The sequence below is a fragment of the Lolium rigidum genome, chromosome 4, assembly GCF_022539505.1.
Source record: "Lolium rigidum isolate FL_2022 chromosome 4, APGP_CSIRO_Lrig_0.1, whole genome shotgun sequence".
NCBI classification, from domain to species: domain Eukaryota; kingdom Viridiplantae; phylum Streptophyta; class Magnoliopsida; order Poales; family Poaceae; genus Lolium; species Lolium rigidum.
This window is the reverse complement of record NC_061511.1, coordinates 59617567-59628366: the sequence shown is the minus strand read 5'-3', so window position 1 is coordinate 59628366 and position 10800 is coordinate 59617567. Positions and strand designations below refer to the sequence as shown.

General features: G+C 45.3%; 1 protein-coding gene and 1 long non-coding RNA gene across 4 annotated transcripts; one reads left to right on the top strand and one right to left on the bottom strand.

Moving 5' to 3' along the window:
• Window positions 1-1786: 1786 nt before the first annotated feature.
• Window positions 1787-4995, bottom strand: LOC124649861. Of its 3 annotated transcripts, none has more exons than XM_047189425.1 (5): window positions 4626-4995; window positions 4029-4127; window positions 3602-3707; window positions 3086-3147; window positions 1787-1998 (listed from the first exon to the last, which is right to left on the bottom strand). In XM_047189425.1, the coding sequence occupies exons 2-5, from the start codon at window positions 4085-4087 to the stop codon at window positions 1848-1850; spliced, it is 378 nt and encodes a 125-aa protein (XP_047045381.1). In that variant the 5' UTR covers window positions 4088-4127; window positions 4626-4995; the 3' UTR covers window positions 1787-1847. The 3 variants fall into 3 exon arrangements, with proteins under 3 accessions (XP_047045381.1, XP_047045383.1, XP_047045382.1); XM_047189427.1 differs by having other exon boundaries at window positions 1787-1991; XM_047189426.1 differs by lacking the exon at window positions 4626-4995 and having other exon boundaries at window positions 4029-4333.
• A 4574-nt stretch (window positions 4996-9569) lies between these two features.
• Window positions 9570-10106, top strand: LOC124649428. The gene is made up of 3 exons (XR_006986629.1): window positions 9570-9610; window positions 9696-9771; window positions 9859-10106. It is a non-coding gene; the product is annotated as an uncharacterized LOC124649428 (long non-coding RNA).
• The last annotated feature ends 694 nt before the right edge of the window (window positions 10107-10800 follow it).

Genomic DNA, 10800 nt, shown 5'->3' with positions numbered 1-10800 from the left:
GCAGCCGTGGCGAGCTGAGAGACAACCACAGCGAGTTGCATGGCAGCATGAACATACTGGAAATGCCTTCGAGGAGCTGCTCGGCAAGCAGACTGCAGAGGCTGACGAGGTTCGTGCCATGGCGTGCGCCGTGCGTGCGGTGAGCGCGGCGATCTGCGTGGCCGCCTAGTGTGCACCTTCTTCCGTCGAGCAGTTGGTGTCTCCACCGTTTTCAGCGGGGAGAACCCCATGTTTGTGCCAGACTCACTGCTGGACTCATTGCCGTTCCTGCAGTACAGCGACGACAGGCACCACCGCGCTAAGAGTTGCCTCTCCCGGCACCACCACGGCCAGGAATGCGTCGACCGGCCTGGCCGCTGCCAGGAATGCCTTGCCCGATCTGGTCACCGTGGACATGCTCAAGCTCGGCCTCCCCTTTGCTCCTCTGCGAAAATCAGCTAGGAGTCAGATTCAACAGAATTCAGAGATCAAACGAAACAACAATGAACTGCACCATACGCACAGTCGTCGCTGTTGGGGCTGCCTCCGGCGACACACGCCGAGCAGCCCACCCGCGACGCACGCCGAACCAGCCCTCCGGCGACGAACCCTTGATGGAAGAGATGAACTCTATATGAACTAGAGACACAAGTATATTCGGCGACGAACGCCACAGACAGCGTTCTTTTTATTCAGCTCAAACTAGAAATCTCTAGCTGGCTCATACCACTTCTACAACGAGCTGTACAGGGGGTATTTATACCTGGGCAAAAACACAGCCCACGCACGCACACATACGCACACTGCCCACTAGCTGCCGCTACGCTCGCTCTGCCACTCGCACGCGCACGACGCGGCCATCTGACACGAAACGAAACAGCCCCACAGCCCCTCATGCATGCAGCTCCTCTACGCTACATACGTGCTAAGCTGCTGACCGACTCAAACTGACACGGACACGAGCACAAACTCATGCAACTAGACCTACACGATGAAAACCAACGTTGAGAACAGACTCACTTCTCACGCATCACCGACACACACGCACGTACGCGCCGGACACACACCGGTCGCAGTTTATTTGCTAACAGTCACTTTCTTCAAAAACATAGGTGTAGTTAAGGTTGATGGCCACACCGTCACACTGATCTTCAACGGTGTCCCATTCGATAGGATCATCGGTATCCATGGAGAGAAGAAGAGAAAAGAAAGGGTGGTGATAAAAAAAAAAAGCTCAATAGCACCATGGTGTATTTATAGAGCGGGGCTGAAAGAGGCTGAAAATTTAATTTGAATCCTGCAAAAGCAGCGTCATGGTTTAGTTCCCCCCCTAAGTGCAGCTTTTTCGGTGAAAATCAAACCAAAATTTAGTTTCTAATTCGAACCATTGTGGTCTGTTTGCAGCAGCCATGAAAGAGTGTTTCGTGGGAGAGTTGGCTTTCACCGTGGGAAGAAGGGAGGGTGAAAAACGAAGATAGCATGATAGAAGCCTGGAAGGCATTGGCCAATGCATGCATGCGGGTATTAATGGAGGAGGCTGCCCAGTTCTGCATGCACATCAACATGTCTGGGGGTATTTCAGTCCAGGATTTTGTCTCCACAGCTGTGCATGAGGTTCATTATGTGGGTCCAAAACTATTTGCAGCGAGAAATAACACCACGCGTGCATGTCAAATCAATCGATCGAGCGGGTATTAACATAAGGAAAGTACATCAAAAAGGTTACAGCTGTATTCCAAATTTCGCAAAGACCTTTTCTGTATTTTGGGACAATTTGAACGCAGCAGCATGAGTAGAAGGATTCAAGTACACACAGCACCAGTATTTGGCAATCAAAACATATCTAACACTCCAGAGATCACAATAGATCAACAGTCCAAAATAACAGTCCTAGAAGCAGTTCGCATACAGTCCAATACAACCCAACATTCAATTTTCCGTTTCAGGAACAGCGACTTGTGGGCTTCCAAACATGACTCATGCATCAGGCAATCTCCTCGTATGCTCCCAGGCTTCCAACTTGCAGCAATCAAGGAAAATCAAATGTTAGTACAGGAAATGAGATGTAGTAGCCATTGTAAATTACAAGTGCATTCATAACAAGAAACGTAAATAGTAGTCATTAGTATAAGCTCTGACTATAGCCACCAAGACAACATTTCAAATCAAGCTTACTGCATTTGCTTTAATATAAAGCATTCATGCTTTTAGTGGGACAATCAAGTCAATGTTCCATGCCATAATTACTCACAGGACGTATCTTTCATGTGCCAAAGAAAAGAAAACAAATATAAGACCCGGGACAAGAGTTTTTATGTCAAAAACTGTGCTGTCCTTCTCTACCATCATTGTCTTCGACTCTCTACTGAACATGAGTCAGTAGACATTTTTAATGACACGATAACATTAAAATAAGAACAATTTATTTACTGATAAGAGAGCAAACATACAGCTCACACATTCGAACATAAAATTCTCTACTAATGTTCTGTTAGAAAATACAAAGGGCTGAGCAGATCATAAATGTATTCAATACATGCGCTAACTGTTGGCAATACAGCTCCAGAATATTTCATTACAGAGCTTCAGAGGGGAATTCTTATGAAACATCTAAGCATAGAGGACCTTGCAGGCTAGCTTACTAATCATGCAAACAAGAATGCAGAAACAGGGGAGCAAACATCAAAGCTCCACATACACACCCAGTCATAAAGCCTACCATATATTGTAAAAAGGGAACATTTGTGTAGTTAATCCCAGGTGTAACCGTTCAAAGTGGCTATTTGGGTCCATACCAAATAGCAGGATTAACTACCAGACAAAATTAGGCGGATTCAGTAAACTGTGGATTAGATTATGAGCTGAATCATGTCTGGTAAAGCCAAATTAGCTATAAGAAGAAACCTGGCATGCAACAACCAACAAGTACTGAGACAACTGTACCAGGTTTCAGAAGATAATAACTACAAAGGGCACCCAACAGCCAGCACTTCATATTAATGAGTTCTTACATTCTCTCAAAGACCAATCCCAGATCTTGGGCTCAAAGCCACGGTATCACATTGCACCCATAGGAGAGGAGAGGAGGGAAGAAGCAGAAGCTCACCTAAACCATGCAGAGGAAGAGAAGGCCACCACTGCCACTAGCGAAGATTCATCCCAGACTGTCTGCAAAACCCATCAGAAAGTAAAGAAAGATTAAAAATAGGAAATGAACTGGTAAACCAAACAAAGCAATACCAAGCATCCATGCATGCATATCTTGAGTCTATATGGTAAACCAAACAGAGCAATGAAAGATCAAAAAATCATGTCACAGCCCCACATAAATGGAAGTCGTTTCACAGTGCTTGCATTTCAAAGACATTTTAGTGCTGTGAAAATGCCACTACCTGAACTCTAGTATTTTCAAATGAAAGATTTGCCAAAGGGCAAGTTGAAACAAGTAAAGCTCCGGCAAAAATTATGCAGACTCAGCACTAAACATTTCGAATTTGTGGTCAATGCAAAGCATTTTGTTCTTATGCACCACCGGAGTGGTTTGATTTAATTATACAACAATTCCAACACATTCTGCAGCCCGTTCATGACAACAGACACAAGGTGGTGACACAAGTGCTACCTTCTTTCCTTGAAGACGAGGCCAGTCAGCGAGCCAGGTTTTGCAGTGCCCACTATAGCACACAAGCAGAGTGCAGGCCCACCAACTCCGAGAAGCTTTTGATAATCTGTAGCACAGTATAGATGATCATATATTATGAATACAACGTCAGATCAAAGCTTTTCATACATATGCACAAGCAGGTTTTAATTTGTTTTTGCAAATAATTCATGTCACAGCCCCTCAAGTTTCTTCCGTGATACATTTAATTAGTGTCTCGCATGCAAAAGCAACTCATATCTATTCACTGTCAACTCAAAGCTGATTATTCTCCCCAAACACATGTGAATGCAGAGGTTTGCTGCTGTGAAAAATATTCTATGATGACAGCAGAAACAGAGGAAGATACTGTTTATCAAAGGTCTCAAGGATCATAGAGAAGACATACAATGCAAGCAGCGATGCTGGGCCAGACATAGACTGCAATGGCAGGGTAGCACTCCTCATCCTTGAGCATTTTGCTGTAGTTCACATCCTGGATCGAGTCCTACATATATTTTTACACAACAATAAATATGATAGCATGTTCTACACAACCTGTTGTGACGTAGAATGCGCGAAAGCAACTTGTATCTATAGTCCAAAAGAAAGGAATATCAGTAAAGATATTTTAGCTCTTAGAAAATACCTCTACTTGAACTTTAGTATTTTCAACAGAAAAAATTGCCAAAGGGCGTGCTGAAACAAGCAAAGCTCCGGCAAAAATCATGCAGACTCGACACTAAACATTTTGAATATGTGGTCACAACAAAGCTGATTGTATGAGATGTAGGTTTAGTAGTAAATGGATGCATGTAGAAGGCGTCCTGGATCAAGAAAGGGGCGTCTCCATAATCGGTATGCAGGACATATAGAAAAAAAAACGAACCAGCAGTTTGAACACTCTGTGCAGCGAAGAGTGATTGGATTGGATTTGATTCGATTCGAATCGAATCGAATCGTTCTAGGGGTGGGGCGGTGGGTGAGAGTGGAGAGGTTTTCTCACCGTCGCTGCGGAGGGCCTGGTGTCGCGGCCGGCATCTCGTCGTGCAGCTGGGCATGTCCATGTGGTGTTGCAATGGAAGGAAGAGGCCGAGTTTTTAGGAAGAGGAGGAGGAGAGGTAGTGACCGGAGGTGAGGCAGGTGAGTGAGGGCGTAGATCTTGTGGCGGTAGAAGTGAATCCCTCCATGGCGTGAGGGAAGCTCTTGGAAGGAGAGGCCTTGGCCGGTGCATCGTCCGGCGAGGCCCCGCCGGATCTGTTGCCGGAAGGCGAGCAGGCGTGAAGGAGGGAATGTGGCGGGGGGCGGGAGGTGAGGTTGAGTGGGGAGTGGCGGCGCGTTCGAATGTGCGACGGTGGTTTAGGGTTGGATGGCGTGTTTTGTTTGTCTATCGGGGGAGGGGAGAGGAGAGGAGGGAGGTGCGGCGTTGGAGACGCCCGCGGATGGGTGAGCTGGCAATGCGGGTACGACGCTCCATCGCGGATGGGCATGAACAATTAGCTTACTCTAGAAAACGCCCGCACGCAATAATCCTCTGCTTCATATGTTGAAAGGTAAAGAACGCAAAAATCCCCAAATGTGCAACGCCCTACCCACGATTCAAAAAAGACTGCCACGAGATCCCCATCTTAGGTGCAACCGCTGGTACCCCAGGGACAGCAACGAACAATCGGTACCCCCACCAATCGAATCAAGCATATCAAAATCCAATCTTTCTGGCGGAACAAGCCAACCGACTCACATCGACATGGGGGTGGGCGGCGCAGAGAATATGGGTGCGTATGCATTGCGGATGGCGGACGCACCTGCGGCCCTGGATGTCGCTGCACATGACTTCGAGGAGGTGGACGATGGAGCCGAGGCGGAGGGTGCCGTCGGCGACGAAGCGGTTGAGGTCGGTGGCGAGCATGGACTGCAGCGAGTGCACGCCGTCGGAGACGAGCATCCGGAACCGGTCGGACCCCGCCGCGCTCTTGGCGGTGATGGGCCGCACGTCCGCCACTCGCAAGCACCGGCTGGATGGTGCCCAGCCCTTTGGGGAGCTCCGCGATCTCCTTCACCGCGCCCGAGGTCAGCCGCGGCGCCTGCATCGGGCCGATTCGGCGGCGGCGGGCGACCTACCTCGAGCTTCCGCCGCGTCGCTGGAATTTGGGGAGGGTTTCTGCCGTTGGTGGGGAGCGGCGGCGGTGTACGGAGTGCAGAGGATCAGGCGGTTTGTGAGCTGTGGTGTATGGACCGGGTGCACGGAGGGTGGTTTTATCGCTTCTGAGTGCGGAAACGGTTTCATCGGAGAGGGAAAATGGAAAATTCAATTGGGAACGGAAAATGCGGAAATCAGCATCATCCAGAATGATGGTCTCTCTCATGGAGTGCAGGTTTGGTGTGCTCTCATTTTTGAAAAAAAAAAATCAAAAATTTATATTCTTAAGTTTTAAAAAGTTCTGAAAATAAATCCGCAAATAGGAAATGATGTCTCCCACGAACGTGCAAAATATGAATTCTAAATACTTTATATTCTGGGTTACAAAAAAATGACCAAAATGTAGATCCGAATAGTACATTTTCAAATCTCCAAAACATATCAAATTTTGTCATTTTTTTCAAGCCCATAAATAAAAGAATTTCGGGTTAAGATTTTGCAACAATGTGGGATATATCACTGACATGTACATAATTATTTTTAGATTTTTGGATAACTTGCAAAGATGTCTTTTAAAATTTATTAAATAGCGAGATCACTAAACCTTGGCAGCCAAAAGCACTTTCTGTCTCTCGTGTCCCTACATAAAAAGAGAATACGGATTGCATGCTCAAACAATAAAGAACTTTATAGATTTAGTTCATCAAAAAAAACTAAAATAAATTTTAAGATAATAAATATTAGACTCCGTTTCGAATAATTCGTCACGAGAAAGTGAAATATGCAAACAAAATCAATATATGAGAGACTTTCATTTATTAGTGCATTTGGAGAAGGAAATCTTATTTGGTGGGTTGGCAGGTGGGCGAATCCCATCCAAATCCACATGCAAATGGATGGACGTGATTTCCGCTCTGCTTCATAATCGCTCGGTACAAGCATTTCTGTCTCATACCGTTCTTTTAGAGCTTTTTCACCACCCGACTCTTCTCCATGCATGGGCGGGACTATTCATGGGTATAGAGGAGGTGAATACCCAAAAAACAAATTGTCAATTTTTTAAAATCATGTCATACAACTATCAATTTTGGTTTACATTATATGAAAGTCAGTCCAATTGTTGACAAAATCATGTGGTAGTTCTGTTGGCTAGAGCAAGTGATCCTTCATTAGCAGGCCCTAGGTTAAAACACATGTTTTCTCACTATAAGAAAAAATAGGGTTATGTAGAGTTTGTGGCTGTTTGCCACTGTTTTGGGCGGATGCCCCGTAGAGGAGGCGGTGGCCTGGGTCCTCGCTGCTGGATCCCGGCCAAGATAGGGTTGCTGCTGGCGGTGGTTCTCTGCTCCGGTGGTCGGAGGGAGATGCGACGGCAAGCAGCGCCGTCTTCTTCAATAAGTCTACGGCGGCAGGCTCTTTCCCATCCCTCATCTGCAGTCAAGACAGAGATCTCCAGGCCGGCTGTGGAGGCGAGGTGGGGATTCTTCTTGGATCTGCAAGGTATGCTACTGCATCCCTCCTGGCTGGCCTTGGTGGCGAGGAGGAGTGGAGGCGTGGCGTGCTGTTTTTGGATCGAGGCGGAGGATCCTTTCTTCTCCGTCGACGCGGCGCGTGGTTGGAGGTTGCTAGTCTGCATCTCCTTCTTCCTTGTCATGGTGGCCATAAGAGGAGCGGCGGTGACGCACTAGCGAACCCTGCTTGTCGGCTTCTGCCTGCAGGGTGTTACGGAGTTGCTGCTCTAGCACTCCATCGAGCGACACACGCGACGTCTTCCAGCGACGCCGTGATCCTTGGCCGGCAAGGCGGCCCATCTACTACCTCCAAGACAGAGGCCCTTTTGTGCTCTGTTCGTCGGAGCTCGACGTTTCTCCACCAACAAGTGGTTCGTCCCCGGAGGAGGAGGAGCGGCCGGCGGATCAGCAACTTCGTCGGAAGTATGCTGCCGAGCAACTTGGCATCGCATCTCGACGGCATGGTCTCGAGGTCGCCAACGAATGGTGGCGGAGGCATCCAGGGACCCAATTGCTTTCTTATTTTCTATCTCAGGGTGCTAGATGTAAAATCTGGAGGGCCTTTCTTCAAATTCTGGTTTCTTTGTGCAATAGATGCCATAGGACCTCCTTGTAAATTGTACCCGCCACGTGTGATCTAATGAAATCTCTGGGGCCTTCTAGGCCCTTATCTTGTTAAAAAAAAATCAATGCAATCTTGGGTTTTGATTATATAAAAAGCAAGTATTGCCTCCGTTCCATAAAATAAGGCCTAGAAATATTTTCTGAAGTGAAAGATGTAGAGTTTAACCAACTTGTAAAAAAATCTATTCGGAACTCACTTGTAAAAAATCTATTCGGAACTATAATACTATATGGTCACAATTTGGCATGGTAGATGTTGATAGTATTTCTAAAAACTTAGTCGAAGTTTAAGAGCATGTACAGCGCTAGCCTCCTTCCTAGACGCTTAAGTAATCAGTTACCGCATGTACTTAAGCGCCGAGCGCTTGGTGGCCAATTTTTGTACTGATTTCCTAGCGTCAGCCTCTTAAGTATGCATCGACGCAGGTAAAACGGTCGGGAAAGGAGCGGAACGACCAGGAATTAATCCCTGGCGCCTCTGCCTAAGCGCCCCGATGTACATGCCCTAAGAGGTTTGGGTGATGAAACTGAGCTTGTTGAGATATCCACTGAAAACAAATAGTTTGTTAAGATCAAGTACATAGCCAAACAAGTTTTCGCAAAAACGACAAACATGGTTTTCCCACGATGCAAGATCCTGGTTTTTTATAAACTAAGTTTTAGTCGTATACACAAATTTATCAACCCGTCCAGAAAAGCCCCACCAGAAAATTTGTTTAGCAAAATAGGATCCCTGAAAACTTGGTATCGAAACAACAACCTAAATGTTCCTGCGTGATGACCAATTGATCATGCTTTTTCTTATAGGATACGTGAATGCCATATATTGTTCTCCTCTGTGGGACTGGAATTTAGTGACTTGCCACTATCCATTCGAATCCAACGGTAGAAACGATTCACACCCTTAGGCCTCGTTTGGTACGAGGGTATTTGAGGGATCAGATCGCTATGCAAATGTGGAATGACTACCAACCAGGAAACAATGCAAATGTGGAATAGCTAGTTGTGTGTTTCTTTATCTTCTAGTCTTGTGTTGTAATGATACACTATTCATGTTCTTCATTTTCTAGTCTTATGTTGTAATGGTGCACTATTTGTGTTTAATTTCTTCTAATAATGAACTTGGTGATACGCTCTTTTTTTATAATATATTTTGTATTCAGTTTTGTGTATTCAATTTTTTATACTTTACCTAAACTATATATGGAAACAAAAGGGTCCAACACGGTTCAGTCAAGCTCCAGCACAGTGGGTAAGAAAAGGAAATCTCCTAAGCAAGGGAAAAAGAAGTCTCCTAAGCAAAGAAAAAAGAAATCTCCACAAGGTAGTAAAAATATATTTCTACTGACCATTCATGGCTTCATTCATGGCTTACTGATAGATCATTTTGTGTATGTTTGTGCAGGTGCAAAGCCAAGAGCACAATGGAATATTTTGCTTGAGAAGTCACTTGTTGAGATACTCCATGAGCATGACACTCCGTATCATAGAGGCCAGAATGGTTGGAGCGGTGAATCCTGGTCAGCAATGGTGGATATGTTCCACCAACGAAATCCACATGTGAAGTTTGACAAGTCCCAGGTTCATGACAAGGAGAAGGAACTCAAAAGGGATTATAGAATGCTGAAAGATGCCCTTGGGCAAAGTGGAGTTGGGTGGATCGATAGCGAGTTCATGTTGAATGCTGAACCTCATCTATGGGATAATCTGGCAATTGTAAGTTATTGTGCAATTGTTGTTCTAGTAGAATTCTACTTGCAATATTTTGGTCCAAGTTTAATGCTTCATTTATATATTGCAGTCATTTGGTCCAAGAATCTTGAGGTTTAAGAAAAAGCCCTTTCCTCTTCATGAGACACTTGCAAATCTCTACCATAGTAAGTTGCTTTTCTTCTCTCTTGCTTTTCCTTTGTCCTCTTGATATTTTGCGAACTAACATCATTCTCTTTTTGATGGATTTACAGAACACACTGCTGAGGGAAACTTCAACTTTACCTCTACCGCTGACCAAAAACCACACATGGATATCGAAACTGATTCTGATGATGATGAAGAAGATAAGGATGCTGATTTCGAGATCTTAGAGCAACCACATGTGGAGCATGTACAGGTCAATCAAAGGCAGGTTGGGTTGGAGCATGTAGTGGCTACTCAAACACAAGCTAGTGTGACAAATGTAGAGGCCAATAAAAGAAATGGTGCTGGCCCCTCAACAAACAAGCCAAGAAGACGCAAGAGCAGCCCCAAGATGAAACCTAAGAGTACCGGAGATGCATTAGTTGGAGTCATTGACAGGTTTGTCAACATCAAAGAGAAAGAAGTCAACAACGAAGCTGCTCAACAATTCACCATAAGCAAATGCATCGCTGCCTTGAGAACCTTGCAAGGTTTTGATCCCGCTGAAAAACCAAAAGCCTTTGTGGTCTTCAAAAGTGTTGACAACCGCGAGATATTCCTCAGCTCCGTCGAGGATAATGATGGCAGTGCACTAGCTTGGCTTCGCGGTGAGATGGCCAAGTTACCATGAGGAACCGCTGAACAAGGCGTTTCAGGTATGGTGGATCTGCTTTGCTATGCAAAATATGAACCTTATGTATTCTTTTTTTTTCTTTTTGAATGTGATGTGGATATATGGTGTGATATTTGTCATCTAGGATTTTTTTATTTGCGCTATGATCTGTTACTATATGCTATTCAAAGTATACATGACATGGTAGAAGTAGCCGCTCCCTGTAGCTTTCTGACTTCCTGTAGTCTACTGCTTTGGTTGCCATATGGTTGATCCATTATGATCATCCCTTAATTGTTGGTTAGTCCATATTCCAACTTCTTAATTGTTGGTTAGTTTCGATATCCATGTGGGTCATAGATGGTTTATTAGCAGGTTACTATTTCTAGAATTGAAC